This window comes from Gadus macrocephalus, chromosome 15 (assembly GCF_031168955.1).
Source record: "Gadus macrocephalus chromosome 15, ASM3116895v1".
NCBI lineage: Eukaryota > Metazoa > Chordata > Actinopteri > Gadiformes > Gadidae > Gadus > Gadus macrocephalus.
Window position 1 is genome coordinate 7,729,061 of NC_082396.1, and position 19,881 is coordinate 7,748,941.

At 50.0% G+C, this 19,881-nt stretch overlaps 1 protein-coding gene across 2 annotated transcripts; it reads right to left on the reverse strand.

Annotated features, from left to right (window-relative positions):
* Nucleotides 1-46: 46 nt before the first annotated feature.
* Nucleotides 47-15,793, reverse strand: ppp3r1a (protein phosphatase 3, regulatory subunit B, alpha a). 2 transcript variants are annotated; one of them, XM_060072554.1, is made up of 7 exons: nucleotides 15,535-15,793; nucleotides 10,787-10,826; nucleotides 6,255-6,431; nucleotides 3,928-3,987; nucleotides 2,922-3,106; nucleotides 1,514-2,259; nucleotides 47-1,352 (listed from the first exon to the last, which is right to left on the reverse strand). In XM_060072554.1, the coding sequence occupies exons 1-6, from the start codon at nucleotides 15,535-15,537 to the stop codon at nucleotides 2,212-2,214; spliced, it is 513 nt and encodes a 170-aa protein (XP_059928537.1). In that variant the 5' UTR covers nucleotides 15,538-15,793; the 3' UTR covers nucleotides 47-1,352; nucleotides 1,514-2,211. The 2 variants fall into 2 exon arrangements, with proteins under 2 accessions (XP_059928537.1, XP_059928536.1); XM_060072553.1 differs by having other exon boundaries at nucleotides 1,445-2,259.
* Between the last annotated feature and the right edge of the window lie 4,088 nt (nucleotides 15,794-19,881).

Consider the following 19,881-nt stretch of genomic DNA (forward strand, 5'->3'; position numbering starts at 1 on the left):
CAGTGGTCCGTAGCCCGCTTTGGACGTGAAGAACAAAATAGTGGCGTAACATTTCAAACTTTATTTAAATGTTTATTTCCAACAGTCCCACAGCATAGGATGCAGCATGCAGAATAAAATGAGAAACGGTCCTTTTAAGTCCCATCTTTTTTCAGATTCCACACAAACCGAACAGATTCCCGGCGGGAACGCCGTCCACCAATACTCGTCTTATTTACAGAGGAAGAACCAAAGGTTCCCCCCGGCGGCGTGCGGCGGTCTGGGATCAGCATCGAGCTGCACTGATCAATACAAAAAGAACCTCCGGACCGCCGCGTTATATCGTTTATATTCACCAACGTTTGGCAACATCCATTATTGTATTCCATTAAATTCTTAAATATATTAACATCACCATCCGTGTGTAAACAGGAATATCTTCAAAGGAGTGATCACATGCACAACCCAAAAGTAGATCTCATGTCATGCAGGAGGGGGGGCCCGTGCAGAGCGCGGGGGGGGGGTTGTGTGGGGGGGCGGGGGTCCCGTCGCTGACAACATGATCTTCTGCCCCCCCCAACACCACGCCGTCACCCCGACCCCCACCCTTTGTCCCATACTAATCTCATCACGCTCCTCCCTGGCCCGGGGAGGGGGGGGTGGGGGGCGCGTCAGTCGTGGTCGTCGTGGCAACACCATCGCTTGGCGCCGTGGTTACGTTGGGGGTGATGATGGTGACGATGAAAATAACAACATGGGTTGAAGAAGCCAACTTTCAAATGTACACAAAAACAAAAAGGAGTATCCTAGCGGTTTCTGAGGCCATCGCCGACGGTTACGGTGGTTTAAGAGTGTCTCCCCCCCCCTCCCCCACTAGACCCAGTACACACATCAGAACACAACCAGGAGGAAGGCTGCCTGCTGATTGGACGAGGTTCTTCAACGCCGAGGTTACATCGTCTGCTTGAATATCAGCCGACCTCTTGACCTCTAGTGTCCCCTGAGTCTGACCCCCCGGGGTCACCAGGGTTTCCATGGTGACCAGTGTGTCAGTCAGTAAGTCAGACGGACTTGTTCTCTGGGTCGGAGTTTGTCTTCAGATTCTTCGGTAAACCGTCTCATCGTTCTGAAATCACTTTCTGGCATTCATTAATCTACTAGAATAATCAATAATACAAACATGTTAAGGTATAAATAAAACGATCACTCTCCTTACAAAATAAAATAAAACATGAGCTGCGTGGTCAGAAGCGAGATGGACGGGAAGCTAGGAGGGACAAGAGAGGACGGGCTCAGGCAGGGGTCGCCCTGGCGACGGCTCAGACGGAACAGTCCTGATTGGCATGTTACCCGCCGCGGGCTAGCGGTGTGACCTGCCGCGGGCTAGCGGTGTGACCCGCCACGGGCTAGCGGTGTGACCCGCCGCGGGCTAGCTCTGTGACCCGCCGCGGGCTAGCTCTGTGACCCGCCGCGGGCTAGCTCTGTGACCCGCCGCGGGCTAGCTGTGTGACCCGCCGCGGGCTAGCTGTGTGACCCGCCGCGGGCTAGCTCTGTGACCCGCCTGCGAGCTAGCTGTGTGACCCGCCGCGGGCTAGCTCTGTGACCCGCCGCGGGCTAGCTCTGTGACCCGCCGCGGGCTAGCTCTGTTACCCAGCGCAGGCTAGCTCTGTGACCAAAGCTTCCATCGCACCAAAGACGTTCGACTCTTTATAAAAAAACAAAAGAAAATAATTATCAAAAATGACAGAGAGGGAAAAACGAAAGACTTATGACCTCTCCTTATACTGGTTGAAATGGGAGAACCTTGTTGTTGTTCTGTTTTAACTGGGAAAAGCTTGACCTTATTGTCCTTCTACTGGTTGAAATGGGAGATCCTTGTGGTGGTTGTACTGGTTGAAGTGGGAAAAGCTTGACCTCGTTGTCCTTCTACTGGTTGAAATGGGAGATCCTTGTGGTGGTTGTACTGGTTGAACTGGGAGAGGGAGCCTCTGGTCCAGAGGACTGCAGTTCATCAACACTCACCAGGACAGGAAGTGGCTTCATGGAGGGGGGGGGGGGGAGACGAACACAGGGGTGGAGGGGGGGGGGGGGGGGGGGAGACTGAGACAGAGAAAATACTTCCATTGAGTTAGAAGGAGAGTGTGTGGACACACTGAGATGAGGAGGAGGAGGAGGAAGAAGAGGAGATTGTGGAGGAGCGAGGGAGGGAGGGGGGAGGGGCTCGCTGGGCGCTCACACGTCCACCACCATCTTTTTATGTATATCCAGACCCCCCACCACCTAGGGAGAGAGGGAGTGGGAGGGAGGGAGAGGGGAGAGAGAAAGAGATGTGAGAAACAGACCATCAATTTACCATGGGATGGATTGTAGATTAAAAAAAATTATATTCTTCTCATTGTTTTAGTTTTCCAAAAGCAAGAGATAAAAAATAATGAGATATGAGAGTACAGATGTACGCCATCAGTCCAGTGTGGCCCCTTTGAGTCGCTGCGTTTCAAACAACATGGATGCCTCATTATCGGTATTCAAATGAGATGAATGGATTATGAGGAGGAGCAAACATCTGGACCCGCTCCCTGAGCCCAGCAGAACCCATTCTGAACCAGTTCACTTTAGATCTTTACCCCTCCTCCAGAAACACAGACCGGAGGCTGCGCGTGATTGGTTCTGCAGCACGCTGGATGCAAAATGGTTAGAGTCAGAGTTAGAGTCCTGAGGAACCTATCACCAAGGTCATGGAAAATAACTGGAACGGCCTGACACCGTCGATACTGGTGGGTCTGTGCAGTCTCCCCGACAAGTTTGTTATGATTTTGTCTGACTTCGGGATCCGAGACAAAGACGCTAGCAAGGCACTAGTCAAGGTTAGCTCGGAGACTCCGCAACGCGATTGAGGAGACGCTACAAGCTCACACTGCGGCCAGTTAGCGGCGCGGACTTACTGCACAGAACTCCTCGAAGGAGATGCGTCCGTCTCCGTCCTTGTCCGCATTGATGATGGTCTTGTCTACGATCTGCTGCAGCTGGGTGTCCTTCAGGTTGTTGCCCACCATCATCTTCAGCACCTGAAAGAGCTCCCCGTTGGAGATGTAGCCGTCCTTATCCATGTCGTAGATCCTGAAGGCAACTGCGGCCAGAGGGGAGGGTCAGAGAGAGAGAAAGAGACAAAGACAGAGAGAGAGCTCTCCTTTCCTGCTGAGGTAGTGTGTCAGCCGTGCTATACTTTTACTGAGGTAGAGGTTAGATACCTTAAGTACAGATTCACGATATAGTGGACTGTTATGACGTTATCAATGCTCAAGCATCGAACAAGAGGTTGAGGTTCTGCTCTTGTCTGCAATACAGTGTGTTTGAAACACTGGTGTTACTACCACACTGTCGCCTCCGACTGCACAGAACGGCAGGGAGGCCGCAGTGAAACCACAGTAAAAACTGCAGTGAAACCACAGTAAAAGTGCAGTAAAACTGCAGTGAAACCACAGTAAAACTGTGTTAAAAGACAGTAAAACTGTGTTAAAACTGCAGCGAAACTACAGTAAAACTGCAGTAAAACTGCAGTAAAACTGCAGTGGAACAACAGTAAAACTGCAGTGAAAAAACTGTCAAACTGCAGTAAATGTAGAGGAAGCTGCCTGAGCCTGGCGGTCTTGGCGCTCAGACCAGGAGTGTGTGATTCAGGGGGGTGATTCCCGGACTGATGTCTTGATACAAACCAAACCTCCTCCTCTCCGCGACGTCAACACCACTTACAGAGAGGGGGGCCGTCCTGGGGGGCCGTCCAGGGGGCAGGGGGAGGGGGACACGAAGCAGGGAGACAGAGGAGAGAAAGCTTCGGCGAGGCAGCGGGGGGGGGGGGGGCCCCATGGGGTCCCAGAGGGGCCGGCACCAGGGCGCCCCTCTGGGACCCCATGGGGTCCACTTTGGGGGGGGGGGGGGAGCTCTACTTACACCGAAGCTTCTGCTCCTTGTCCCCCTTCACGCTGAACTGTGACACGCCTTCGATGAACTCTGGGAGGGAGAGAGCAGTCAGTACCGAACACAGAACCAGGGGTCTGGACCCCCAGAACCACAGGGGGTCTGGACCCAGAACCACAGGGGGTCTGGACCCAGAACCCAGAACTAGGGGGTCTAGACCCCTAGAACCACAGGGGGTCTGGACCGAGAACCCAGAACTAGGGGGTCTGGACCCCTAGAACCACAGGGGGTCTGGACCAGAACCTCAGGGTCCTGGGGTCCGGACCAGAACACAGAACCAGGGGGTCCGGACCCCCAGAACTACAGGGGGTCCAGACCCAGAACCAAAGGGTCTTGGGCGTCCGGCCCCCAGAACCACAGGGTCTTGGGGGTCCGGACCAGAACCACAGGTTCACTATGACCTCAGGCAGTGCAGAGCTCTCCTGGTACTTTCCCATGATGATCTCTGATAGAGGAGCCGAGGGTCTGCTCTACGGGTGGTGGATGAACGGACCCCCCCCCTGCCCCTCCCTCCTTAAAATCACACAAAATTGTATACCTTTATATCTATACATCTATATATAGCTCTATACATCTATCTTTATCGATACATCTATCTACTAATCATCTATACACCTATCTATATCTATGCATCTATCTTTATCGATACATCTATCTAATCATCTATCTATATCTAATCATCTATCTATACATCTATCTAGACCTCTAGATGGATCTAGATCTAGAGGTCTAATGCATCTAGATCTAGACCTCTAGATGTATCCAGATCTAGACGTCTAGTTGTATCTAGATGTCTAGGCGTATCTAGATCTAGACTCTAGATCAGGGAGGGGCAACTGGCGGGCCGCGGGCAGCATACGGCCCGCATCCTCACTCAGTCAGGCCTGCACATCATTTTTATTTAAAAAAGAATAAAGAATCGAGTTACAGAAAACTTGGTTAAGAAAGAAGAAAAGCAGATATCTGTTCATAGAATTCAAAGGCAAAGCCATGTGTCTAGTTTGCTTAGAAACAATATCAGTTATGAAAGATTTCCACTTAAGTCTCCACTACAACTACTACAACTGCCTTGAAGTGAATATCATGCTTGTTGGGTTTGAGTTCATTGAGTTGTTGCACTTAATGTTGGGCCACAGTTTTTCAGTTTTGTGTCATCATTGAATGATGATGTATGTGAGCCCTTTGCACTGATCATAATACTAACCAATCATGTGGCTGTTTGAGCACGGAAAACATGAAATTAATGTATTAATGTAATGTTCAATCAACATACCATACCATACAAGATTTTGTAGGTAGTGGCCATCCCCAAAATGCACCAGAATACAGGAAATCATATCCAACAAATTCAAAAATGTGTAGCTTCTCTCAGTTTACGTCTAGTTGAAGTGCACAGTCACATGGCCCTCTGATGGTGATGATGAAGAATTGTGGGCCGCTTTATCATGAAAGTTGCCCATCCCTGCTCTAGATGTATCTAGATCCAGACGTCTAGGTGCAGGGTGATGGGGGTGTTGTGGTGGGCGGTGGTGGTGCGAGGCTGTGCTGCAGGAGCCTTAATGTTCTCTGGTGGAGGGGAGCACCCAGGGCCCCGGTGACTCTGATTAGGGCAGCACACATCCTCATAACGAGGTCCTCGTTATGAGGACCTCGAATATCAGCCGACCTCTTGACCTCGTTATGAGTGTAGGCGCCTGCAGCGCCTACACTCTTCAGTACTGGTTTTAAACCAGTACTGTAGAGGGTTTTAAACCAGTACTGTCAGAGAGTACCGTCAGAGGGTTTTAAACCAGTACTGTCAGAGGGTTTTAAACCAGTACTGTCAGAGTGTTTTAAACCAGTACTGTAGAGGGGTTTAAACCAGTACTGTCAGAGGGTTTTAAACCAGTACTGTCAGAGGGTTTTTAACCAGTAGAGTGTTTTTAACCAGTACTGTCAGTGTTTATAACCAGTACTGTCAGAGGGTTTTAAACCAGTACTGTCAGAGGGTTTTAAACCAGTACTGTCAGAGTGTTTTAAACCAGTACTGTCAGTGTTTTTAACCAGTAGAGTGTTAATAACCAGTACTGTCAGAGTGTTATTAACCAGTAGAGTGTTTTTAACCAGTACTGTCAGAGTATTTTTAACCAGTAGAGTGTTTATAACCAGTACTGTCAGAGTGTTTTAAACCAGTAGAGTGATTTTAACCAGTACTGTCAGAGTATTTTTAACCAGTAGAGTGTTTATAACCAGTACTGTCAGAGTGTTTTTAACCAGTAGAGTGATTTTAACCAGTACTGTCAGAGGGCGTTGCGGCCCACCTTTGAAGTCCACCTCCCCGTTGCCGTCGGTGTCGAATATGTCGATGACCCTCTGGACCAGCGGGTTCTGCTGGAGCTCCGGGAGGGACATGAACTCCTCCACACTCAGGGAGCCAGAGTTATCAAGGTCCAGCTTCTTAAACCGCTTCCCCAGACGCTTGATCTCATCTGCATCGACTGGAGGGGGAGAGGGGGAGAGAGAGGCAGGAGGGAGAGGTGGAAGGAGTTAAAAAGAGAACACCATCTCTCTCCACTTGGTGACCTGGTTCTCCAGGTTGTCTCTGAGGGCGCACGCACACACACACACACACACACACACACACACACACACACACACACACACACACACACACACACACACACACACACACACACACACACACACACACACACACACACACACACACACCTCCCAGGAGAGGGAACAATGGAGGCGCTCTAAGCCCAGGAGACCGCAGACAAGAAGATTACAGACGGAGGAGATTAGCCGAACAAAGGGAGACGACCTCCTCAAACTTACGACGTGTGTGCGCCGGTCTCGGGGTCTTCCCGCCTGCGCTCCGGGCCTTAACCTTCCCTGCCATGACTAGCCGCGGCTAACTGAACGCTCACAACACGGTGCTGCCGGGTGCTGACTGAGCGGGGAGCTTCGATATCGCCGGTTGTTAATTACGATGTAAGCTCATTGACATTGAAGCACATGACAATAACGACCAATCACAACCTACTACAGGGGCGTGGCTTGTGTTCCTAAACAGCATCGGCCATTAATTAATCTCCCCACCTCGTTAGCAGAAAGCCTGGGAACACATGGATGGTCACTGTGGTCTGGACTCCTTAAGATTAGACAATAGTTCAACTTAAACGGTAGCTGGCCTAATTTAAACAACTTCTAACATGTGGCCACTCAAAGCGCTTTACAACACTGCCTCACTTTCACCCATTCGTGCAAACATTCACACACACACGGCAGTGTCAGCCACGCAGGGCGACAGCCAGCTCCTCAGGAGCAGTCAGGGTGAGGTGCCTTGCTCAGGAACAGCCCGACACTCAGCTAGGAGGAGACGGGGAATCGAACTAGCAACCTTCCAGTCAACCCGCTCCACCTCCTGAGCAACATGCCGCCCCCATAACTAGACAGTCTAGATGTTACTAATACAGAAGGCGGGTTGTACGATGGACCGACCCCTCGGGCCGACGGAGCATCGGTGCACACGACACGCCGTCAAATAATAAAGAACCCGTTCATTTGTTCACTTGTGGATTTATTTTAACCAAATACCGACATCTGCATCGTCCCTCCCTTCCTCCCTCCCTCCCTCACTCCCTCCCTCCTTTCCAGTCAGCTGTCCTGTCACACCTCATGGCGAATTCTCTGCAGGTTGAATAAAGGGTTTAATAATACAGTATAGTCATAGAAAATAAAAATAAAATAAAGATCTTAGAGTTTCAATGTGATGATGAGCAGAGAGCAGCTCCTTGGTAGACTGGGTACCCCCTGCCGGCGATTTGAATTCGCCCTGCAGCAGGGTCTAGAGAGGAGCAATACATTTCTCTCTGCTTCCGATACGCTTTTGCGGGAGTCAATCACCTGGCGCGCTATTGGCTGGGTTAACACAATGACAAAAGAGAAGCGACGGCAAGCAGCCAATTGCATACTGAGTCATTTGAACTATGCCCGTTGATCAGGCCTCTTGTGCTGAAGAAAATGACAGCAGCCTCGCCAGACCAACGTGCAATCTACGATTGAGCTTGGTCTGTCAATAGCCAGCTCATTGGTGATTCGATAACAGGAGTGTGGATTTCATTTCACATTCAAACACTAAAGTATTTTAAGACGTCACATTCTGTCCCCTGGGAAACACACACACACACACACACACACACACACACACACACACACACACACACACACACACACACACACACACACACACACACACACACACACACACACACACACACACACACACACACACACACACACCTTGTTAATAAAAAATGCTGTGTGGATCTTCCACCATGTTACTAGGCAACTGGAGCCAGCTAACACTCTGTGTTGTAGCTTAGCACTTAGCCCGCCCTGAGACAGGCAGAGAGCTGGAGAACTAGCCACTAGCGGTCACTGTTGCTAGCTCTGTGCTGACGCTAATTGGTTGAGTACAACTCTCAGTTCTTGGTCACCAGGGATCGGGAACTCACAACACGCGTTGGTGCAGGATGGTGAGGAGGTCAGGTGATCCCCAGACCACGGGTTCTGTCAGTCCACCTCAAGGGGGCGCCCTAGAGCCAGAGGCCCTGACGCCCCCCCTGACTCCCCCGCTCCTCATGACGGCGCTGAGGGCCGGACTCCCGGTCACAGGGTCTGGAGCCGGAGGAGCTAGTGAAGAGGCTGCTGATGTCTGTACTGTAACCACCACCTGGTCACCTAGCAACCATCACCTGGTAAACATCACCTGGTCACCTAACAACCATCACCTGGGGTCTCATTTATAGAGGTCTGTCCGCACGGAAACGTTGCGGAAACAGGGAGGATATATGCGTACGCATCTTTCACCACCAACGTCGTGATTTATAGAAAAAACTCCAATGCGGAAAATAGTGCGCAGTCCGACGCATCCTTTCACCCAGGAGAAGAGGTCCCGCAAAGTTTTACAAACGGCAATCTCCGGAAACAAGAACAGGAAGTTAGTGGCGGTAATGCACCATGTCGGGTTGCAAACCGCCAATCATCCTAAGAGAAGAAGAACAACACTCTTTCGATACCTAACGCACATCGCGCACATCACTTCAGATTTATTATTTTTATTATTAATTTTATAAAGCACCCATGATGAAATATGAACTAAGGAAATATTATGTTCACACTACAACCCTTTCAAATCACAATCCTTGGCCAGAGCAACTGTATCACTTAAGTTTCATTAATTAGCCTGATACATATATATACATACATATATACGTAGGCCTACATTTCATTAGCCTATAAGCTATAGTTATCAATTATCCTATTGGCACAAGGCCTATAAATAATTCTGCTGGTAGCCTCTGTATTCTAACGAGCTTAAATATGGCAGCTTTGGCATTGCTCGAGGATTTGGCAAGGGGTATGAGACGCAATCGCGTATATAACGAGCCTCTGGTAACCATCACCTGGTCACCTGGTCACAATCACCCCCTGTAACCATCACCTGGTCACCTAGCAACCAGCACCTGGTAACCATGGCGTTAGGGGGCTGATTGACAGAGGCAGCACTCTGTGGTTTATGACTTCAGTACAGAACATCAAACACAGGGATCAGTGATCCATGAAGAAACACCCCAAACCAGGTCAGAGAGAGTGTGTGTGTGTGCGCATTAGGCTGATTGGTCCAGCTAGCTCTGCGGCGCGAGGCTAATGTAGCGTCCTGAGCCTGTGTCGGGCAGAAGTCTAAATATAGCCACGGCATCCCCCCCCTCTTCCTCCTCCTCCCCTTTGCCCCAGGAGGGGAGGGGGGGGGGGGGAACCCCTGAGAGGAAAGGAGAACCCGTCCACTGGTACAGGAAGAGGAATTACTGGCCAATCACAGCACAATATTCATCACACTATCACATAACATGCCAGCAAAGCAAACATGATAGCTAACATGTGAGCTACCAAGTACATATCTGCTAACTATCAGCCAACATTTCTGATAACTATCAGCTAACATATCTGCCAACATATATGCTTACAAGGCAGCTAACATATCGTCGGACATAAGGGCTAGCATTAGGGCTAGCATAAGGGCTAGCATAAGGGCTAGGGGTTAGATGATGAGAAGCAGACGCGGAGCTGTGAAATCCAGAGAGAGGGAGCCTCTTAAGTCTCAACATGGAGGAGGAGGAGAGGAGGAGGAGGAGGATGAGGAGGAGGAGGAAAGAGGAGGATGAAGAGGACCCTCAGGCTCTGTCATGGCCACCAGTAAGAGGAGCGGACAGGGAGACGGGAGGAGGAGGAGAAGATAAGGAGAGGAAAGAGGAGGAAGATGGCTGACTCACTCTCCAACACCAAGGTGTCTCCTAGATAACACAACTCACCACTACATCATACACACCGGACACACACACAGGCTCAACAACATGCCAGGAATAAACCAGTCCACAGTGTGTTCTTACAGGAGGAACAGCAGACTGAGAGTACAGTGTTTCCCATACATAGACCATTGTGTGGCGCGGCGCCACAGAATCAACATCGAGCGCCACGAATTGATTCTGTCTTTTTTTTTTTTTTTTTTTATATATTTTTTTTTTTTTAAATCTAAAAATCGTTCCGTCCATTCATCTCTGCATAGCACTCGTTCTCCCTGTCATTCTCACACACACACACACACACACACGGAGCGAGAACGACGATGCTAACACATGAACCCACCGATGGCGTATATATATATGATACTACCACCCCCCCCCCCCCCCCCCCCCCCCCGCACCACCACACATTGGTCCTTGGTCTGTGGGAAAAACTGGAGTAGAGACCAACAGCTGAGTGGAGGACAGACCACAGTACTTACAGTGAGAGCACATCTCCAGGGGGTAGCTCGCCTCATTGCCCTAGAGAGAAAGAGAGAGAGAGAGAAAGAGAAAGAGATATTACACATTATCTACTATACGTGTAACACATTATGTACTATGCATATTACACACTAAAGACGATACATATAAAACCACCATACTATTACTTACTATACCTATAACTAGAGGCACCTTTACTTTATATATAGTACACATTTAATACTAATTTTCATTGAAACGAGCGGTTAACTTAATGTGCAGCTGAGGGCGACCTGATCTGAACGTCCCCCAGCAGAGACGCCAGCAAGGGGCACAAACCTAGCATAGCCTAGCGTATGTAACCTAGCATAAGTAGCTGTGCATCAGGTCACTGTGGGACAGCCCAGCCACGGAGCAGAGAGTGGGTCAGGCTCATCCTGAAGACCACAGTAACACACACACACACACACACACACACACACACACACACACACACACACACACACACACACACACACACACACACACACACACACACACACACACACACACACACACACACACACACACACACACACACAGTTCCCTGAACGGGGCCACCCTGCCAGTGGGGGGGGGGGGGGATGCAGGGAGGTTCCCTTCACATGAGGACAGACAGACAGACAGACACAAAGACAGATGTTTGACGGTGGAACAGGACCGCTGAATGAGGAGGACTGTAGTATGTGCTGTCGGCCTAGGGCCCTTTGTGTAATCCAGTGTGTGTAGGCCAGTGGTCTGTAGTCCACTGTGCGTAGTCCAGTGTGTGTAGTCCACTGTGTGTAGTCCAGTGTGTGTAGTCCACTGTGTGTAGTCCACTGTGTTTGTGTTGTGTGCTATGAGGTTGAGGTTATTTTAAGAGCGGCAAAGAGCAAGAGGTGGCCCAAGATTAGACCAGGAGATACCAAAGTCCTCCACCGCGCAGGGTTGGGGGTTCCACACCCTACTGCAGCTCCGAAGCTAGAGCAAGGCACTAACACTGCAGGTTTGGGGGTTATATTCCCTGTGTGACTCAGCAGGTAGAGCAAGGCAACCAACACTGCAGCGGCCACAGGTGTAGCCTAGCATGATAGCATCAGTCTGTGGACCGCGGAGCCGTTTGAAGCCAAATAGCTTTGGAGAAAAGAAGATCGGGGTCCAGGACTACAGACTCAGAGCAGGGTCAGAGATGACTGTCTCTCTAGAACCTAGAAACTTCCAGAACCCCCTCAGAGGGACCACCCCGTGCCCATCGCTGAACCCCGGGGAATTCTTCATGGGCCAGCGGCCGCGGACTGGCTATCTATAAACCCAGACCAGGCGGATCGGGTTCCACAGCTAAATGTAATCATGGACCTCACCACGAGCACCGAGCGAGTCCTCCACGGAGAACCCTTCTCCTGGGCCCGGCCAGTCCAAAAGGGTCCTCTAGGGACCCAAAGGTTAAGGTTCACTAGAGTCTAGTGACCCAAAGGTTAAGGTTCACTAGACCCAAAGGTTAGTGTTCCTTTAGTAGGGTCAACGGTTAGGGTTCAGTAGAGTCTACTGACCCAAAGGTTAGGGTTCCTCTAGCAGGGTCAAAGGTTAGGGTTCCTCTAGTAGGGTCAAAGGTTAGGGTTCCTCTAGTAGGGTCAAAGGTTAGGGTTCCTCTAGCAGGGTCAAAGGTTAGGGTTCCTCTAGTAGGGTCAACGGTTAGGGTTCCTCTAGTGGGATCAAAGGTTAGGGTTCCTCTAGCAGGGTCAAAGGTTAGGGTTCCTCTAGTAGGGTCAAAGAAGGTTAGGGTTCCTCTAGTAGGGTCAAAGGTTAGGGTTCTTCTAGTGGGATCAAAGGTTAGGGTTCCTCTAGTAGGGTCAAAGGTTAGGGTTGCTCTAGTAGGGTCAACGGTTAGGGTTCCTCTGTGTGCAGCGTCCCGTCATCGTAGGAACCACAGCTGGACTGGGGTTCTCCTGAGTACACACTCCTACCTGGCCCACACAGGGGGGGGGGGGGGGTCTGCGTTCTTCAGGCAGTACAGTGTCTTTAGAGTCAATAGGAGTTTCATTTTGACCCAGCAGTCCTACTCCGTTACAGCTGAAAGGGAGGTGGAGCCAGGGAGGGAAGCCACACCCCTACAGGGCAGTGATACCTCTTTGTTTCCCGCTACATGGAGGACATTTTCCACCTAAGAGAAACTCATTTACGTGAGTGGGTGAAGCTTTGACATGGGGATTCTGGGAAGGGAGTTGGAACTCCAGCACCAGTCTGCTAGATTCAGAACCCCTCTCTACAATGCTCTGTTCAGAACCCCTCTCTACACTGCTCTGTTCAGAACCCCTCTCTACACTGCTTTGTTCAGAACCCCTCTCTACACTGCTTTGTTCAGAACCCCTCTCTACACTGCTTTGTTCAGAACCCCTCTCTACACTGCTCTGTTCAGAACCCCTCTCTACACTGCTCTGTTCAGAACCCCTCTCTACACTGCTCTGTTCAGAACCCCTCTCTACACTGCTCTGTTCAGAACCCCTCTCTACACTGCTCTGTTCAGAACCCCTCTCTACACTGCTCTGTTCAGAACCCCTCTCTACACTGCTCTGTTCAGAACCCCTCTCTACACTGCTCTGTTCAGAACCCCTCTCTACACTGCTGTTCAGAACCCCTCTCTACACTGCTCTGTTCAGAACCCCTCTCTACACTGCTCTGTTCAGAACCCCTCTCTACACTGCTCTGTTCTGAACCCCTCTCTACACTGCTCTGTTCAGAACCCCTCTCTACACTGCTCTGTTCAGAACCCCTCTCTACACTGCTCTGTTCAGAACCCCTCTCTACACTGCTCTGTTCAGAACCCCTCTCTACAGCCTCCACGCTCCCCTGGCCCCAGTCTGAGCGGGCTGCCGTCAGACTCCAGATCAATCCTCTGATGTGTGAGACAGACACTGATCACTAGACGTTAAAAGGACGTTACTACGGTGAAAGATCTCCAGAAAGGGTCTACATTTCACATAATTTCCCTTTTGGGATTAATAATATACCTTCTTATTTCATAATACTAATTGACAACTTGATAATGAAAGCAAAGGTAGACACACAACGCAATATAGCATGTTAGCAATTATCCCTGCAGCAAGTGGTGCTAGCATGCAAGCTCTTGAGCTAGCAAACATACATATGAACATAGGACCAGTAGGCTTGCAATGTGACCATCACATGATGCAGGATATAATGATTTCACACCATAGCCACACCCACAACAACACAGCCATGTTGAGTGACGCTAGTCTGGACCAATCAGAGCCTCCCTCTAGGAAACACCTTGCAGACCGCCCTGTTCCCATGGAGATGACCACTCCATCACCCCATCGGCCTGCTAAGAACCCCGGGGAAATCCTGGTCCACGCCGGACCCCCTCTGCAAGACCCCCGGACCTCCGGGGGTCCCCTCCTCCGGCCCCGGTCTTCACCCGGTTATAGGGGTCCTGCTGGTCTCAGAGTCTCCGGTCTAGACCAGAGGTCAGGACCCAGAAGAACCATCATGTCGCTCGTGGAACCAGAAGCTGATTGAAGGTCTGGACTAGTCAGGTTCCTCCAGAGGTGCGGAGGAGACCCGGTCCCTCATGGATCTCGACCCTTCGACATGCTGGATCCTTCAGTCTTTTAACTTCATGATCAACACTTCGTATTATTCAGGACCCAACTGATGAAGCCCAGATAACCGGGTTGCTTTTACCCCTAGAGACCCCCTCCCCTGAACCACGGTGATGCATACGGCGTACCGCGGTGGAGAGGCACGGGCCGCCTCAAACTAAATCGGGATTGAGTGGGCTGCACGGAGCACCGTTCACCGGCTCCGTGACTCCTGCTCTCCGCCATCGCGTTTATCCATCTCCATTAGCTGTGTATGTGGGTGGGCTGATTGCTCGACAGCATATGGGCCCCAAAGTGTGGATCAATCCGCGGTCCTCAGGCAGCAGCTCTGCCGACCCCCACCTCCCCAGGGCGCTTTGGCTCCGTGGCTCTCAGCCTGTGAAGCCTCGTTATGTCTGCAACGCTCGGGTGACTAATGACTCCCCTCGGTGAAGGGCCTTCTAGTCCCACCGATCCGGGAACACGGTATTCGGTCTAAGGTTCCTCGGTAAAACACCTTTCCTACATGGCCCACCGGCCCATTAATCGATCCATAGCAGAGTCGACCCCCCCCCCCCCCCCCCCCCCCCCGGAGCGGCCAGACCCTGCCAGGGTCTCGGACCGCAAATAGACGGCTCGAAATAGCCGCGGTCCCCGGGCCTCTCCGGCGGTGTTACGGGATACACAACCGGGCCGTGTGTCGACTGTCAACACGGAGCCACTGCGTGGATCCAAGAGCTCATCAGACCAGTGGGCGCGTTTTATAGCTTATGGAAGGAAATGGAGCATACCGCTTCTGTTCTAGCGATGGAAGAGAAAAGACCCGTCAGACGTGTCCCGTCCTGTCACGACTCGAGACAGACTGACCCCCGGTCCCCGGACTGATACTGTCGGGCCTGGTCGGGCAGGTAGGGGGTCTGGTGGGTCTAAGTGGGCCACAGGCTGGAGGTAGGAGCACCGAGGGACGGCTGTCTTCAGAGGAGCGATCCGTCCCCTCCGGAGGAGACGGGGTCCAGACCCTGAGCCCAGCTGTCGTCCGACCGGGGGACCGTGGACCCAACACCCCTCGGGGGACCGTGGACCAGGGACCCGGTCCGGCCCACCGTTTTTATCTATCGGTCGATGGGCAGAAAATACGAGTCGTTTCTTACCATCTTGCCGGTACGATGACGAAATCCAGACGATGTGAAGGAAAGGCGGCGCACAGAAAAAGGAGCTGGTGTCTGAGGTCTGCGGAGCACCGACGGTGGTCTTACTGGTCTTACTGGTCGGGTCGTGTTGGTCTAAGCCCGGCTCCTGTTCTGGTTAAGCGACCGTTTTCACTGCAGTGGCACAGGGAGAGCCGCTGGGTGGAGGCTCGGGGACCGGGAGGTGGACGGAGGAGGCTCGGCAGCTGGGGGAGGTGCAGTCTGCCACATCCGGGGCCTGGGTGGCGGTCCCCGGTGGAAGGGCGCCCCCCCGCGGCGGGCCGGGCGCGGTGCGGTCCCCGGTGGAGGGGCGCCCCCACGCGGCGGACTGGGCGCGGTGCAGTCAGACCCCCGATAAGATTAGGGGGATTTATTAAAGGGGTGATATCATGCTTTTCGACTTCTCCCTTATGAAGTTGCTACATGTTTTACGTCTGCTGAGCTAGACTAATCCTAGTCCTGCCCAAGGGGAGTATTTGCGCCGAGAATAACGGCGCTCAATAAGGACGTGAAACAGCTCGTTTGAACTCAAACTTTACTCCCGTAATAGTGGGACGTGTGGGCTTGGAGTGGGCGGTGGGCAAAAGGGGGGGCGGGCAAAATTCCCGCCCCCCGGCTACCCGCAATAGAGTGGCGAAGTTCCGCCCCTTCCGGTAGAGCTCATGGGACCTATGAGATCGAAAAATATGAATGGGTGTCAATGGAGAGAAAATAATTATTTTCTGGTCCCAGTCTTTATATGCCCTGGATTACACATATGTTGTTTGTGGATTTAAATGATAATTTTTCATGCAAAGAAAACTAAAAATCTTCGTGAAGAAGTTTGATAATTGTAGGTTTTATGTGAGGCCACTTTGTGAACTACAGCTCTTCGCTGCTCTCGACGCATATGATATACGTCACCACACCCGCACTTGGAACTCGGAACAGAGATGGCACATAACTAAAACTCTCCACATGCCCCGACTTATAGTGTTTTTCACCTCTTTCTATGCTTTTATCCTCGCCTTGAAAAAAAGTGGTGAAGTGGAGCAGAGAGATCGCCATCTCTGTGCCGAGTTCCAAGTGCGGGTGTGGTGACGTATATCCTATGCGTCGAGAGCAGCGAAGAGCTGTAGTTCACAAAAGCGGCCTCGCATAAAACCTAAAATTATCAAACTTCTTCACAAATTTTTTTAGTTTTCTTTGCATGAAAAATTATCATTTAAATCCACAAACATATGTGTAATCCAGGGCATATAAAGACTGGGACCATAAAATAATTATTTTCTCTCCATTGAAACCCATTCATATTTTTCGATCTCATAGGTCCCATGAGGTCTACCGGAAGGGGCGTGACTTCGCCACTCTATGGCTGCGTTTCAGATCGCCTGCATTTGAGCCGTCCACGATTTGAGCAATTTATTTTCTTATGATATATTTTATGTGCTTATTAACCAGTAATATATTAATTCATTTATATTCAAAAAATTATGTTTCTGGAATTTGTATCCATAATTATCAATTGTATTTTCTTCTCTTCTATTCTTCTGCTTTACCACATCTCTCATGCATCTTCGCGTAGAGTCGGTAAACTTCGTCTGTGGCATGTTGCTTTAAATATTGCCACCGTAAAGGATTATGGGATACCACTAACTCCTTTCCTTCGCAAAGGAAGCGCAGCAGGAGTAACCAATGCTAAAGGAAGGTTGAAGGAAGCATCGGGGCTCCTTTCCTAAGCATTTTTAGAATTCGAACAACCTTTCCTCCAAGCACTTCCGGGTCATCATCAAAGGAAAGGACAGTTCCTAGGCAATAAAGAGAATTCGTAGAGGCCCCATATCTGCACAGGAAAGCAGAGCGTTAAAGACATGTGACATGTCGCATAGGGAAGTTATCACAGCATCTCTGACGTTTTTATCCTGGAATCCATTATGCAATGCCAGGCAACGGAACGCATGCTTGATCTGAAACACGGCTAACGTTTACAACTTCTCTGGGTTGTGAATTTGAGGGGTTGCAAATCGTTCGACCAATCACAGCAGACTGGGCTAAAAAAAGCGACATGTTACAAAACAGACCTTTTTAGAAAGATGCTGAAATTGGTTTTGCAAAAATTAACAGTGTGAGAATAAAGGGGGGTATTTCTAACATTCAGGCATGTGCCCCTATTCTAATAGTACCCCCAAATGTAATTATTAACCCTAAAAAAGCATGATGTGGAATCTTTAAAACCAGACAGGAAATACAGTGGGAGTAAAATTAAAGAGATACTAAAAATGTGTAACTCTTTCTACAGAAAATATTGCCTATCCATATCGGCTACACGATAATAGACTGTGCCTTCATTTAGCTCTGTAATTAATTAATGAAATAATAATAGATGTATTGTGACACAATTCTAATTTTAACAGCATGGATTTATTAGGGCTTTTTTAAGTAGGGATATAGGGATTCCGATAGTCATCAGGGTTTGGCTGGGGATGTGCTTGAAGTTACACTGATATAAGAGAAGCACATGCCGCGTGACCGCGTCACCTTATTGTCCTGGACCGCTTCAATCTGCACGATCGGCCCCGACTGAAGGACTGATTATGGTCCCACGTTCACGCAACGCAATGAACACGCAGAAGCTTCTACGCAGTCGTGAACCTTTATTCTGCGTCGGGTAATGGGGGGGTTACACCTACCCGATAGTGGGCCCCGATGGTGCCCGATGGCTTAATCAGCAGCTATCGTTATAACATCGGCAAATAGCGTGGTTGCATCGGGAAACACCGTTACTCTTCCCGGGAACATCGTTAGACAACGGGAAGAAACGGGAAGAAATGCTCAATGATCGGGCAACATCGGGCAACATCGGCAAAGAACGAACATGTTCGTTAATTTTGGGTCTATCGGGGTAGAATCGGTTACCAGGTGTTGCTATGGGCTAATCCGCTATAATCGGGAATATAACGGGAGTATAACGTAAGACATCGCAAGTCGTTCGGGAATTTTCCTGGGCACATCGGCTATATTCGTTAATCTTCCGCGCTTTATCGTGTTTTATCGTCTTTATATCGCCAACCTCAACACACGAAAGACCCTCGAGAACCCTCGACAAATAACGATTGTGAGTGACCAGATTGCGTTAAGGAAGACCCTCAATCTGCCACTTGGGTATAAATAGGGGGTGATGGATGGATGTCCTACTTTTATAATTACAGGGGTACTTCGCCCATTTAGAACCGGCGTTCTATTATAAAATTGCTATTGTAATATAAATAAATATATAAATAAATATCAGTCTAAACCAGTCTCCCCTTTGCCTTCTACCGAAATGACGCCAAACGCACTTCGGGTGTCTTCCCTGGCATAAATCGTTATGTTATCGTTATAACATCGGGTATGTGTAAATGCTACCCCGATAAATTGACCCGATCATACATTTTTAGCCCGATGTCACCCGAATCACCCCGACTTCCACATCGGTGGTCCATCGGCCATTAGCGGCCATTAGCGGGATGGTGTAAACGGGGCATAAGCGGACTAATCACAGCCCTTGCTTCTGCGTCGCCTCGACGGAAGGAAAATATCTTTGGGAGGCGCACGCAAGGCCCTTGCGGTGGACGCAAGGAGGGTCCACAAGGACGTAAGGGGTCAGTAACCCCCTTAAGTTGCGTGAACGTGGGACCATAATCAGCCCTTGATGCCTCCGCTCCTGCGCGGCAGTTTGGACGGTGGCCGCTAGGGGGCACAGAACTACAGCTGCAGTTCTTGATTATAATTTTCGCTAAATGCTTATTACTTGACGCCGTAACTCTGCTTATCCATTCGGCACGCATGATCGGTTGATGTTGAAACACAAGAAGATTGAATAGTTAGTTATCAGGCATTTCCTCACGCACTGAAAGTTCAGATCCCATCTGCTGCCTCCACCCACCCCCAGGTACAACTGCGGTCAAGTGAGCCGCCATTCGTTCATCCGCGGTTAAGCCAGCCGTCACACAAAATCTTCGTGCGCCTTTACTCTAAACAGCCTTTGGGTGGTATCTCGCAACGTTTTCAAAATAAAACCCTTCACCTACGTGTGTCAGCTGCTCACCCATAACATTGTGTTGGTAGTGGTACATGTACTTTATAAATAACCATAACTTGCTACATTTTCAACCGTTTTACCAACGGTTGGGTTTCTTACAAACCTTATTAACGTGGTTATAATATTGTACCTATTTTAGAACATTTCAATTTTTTTAGAATCTAACATAATTATTCATCAGTATCAAGTATGCAGTGCCGTGACTACATCTCTGACGTTTATAACAAAACAAACCGTTTGAAAATGTAGCA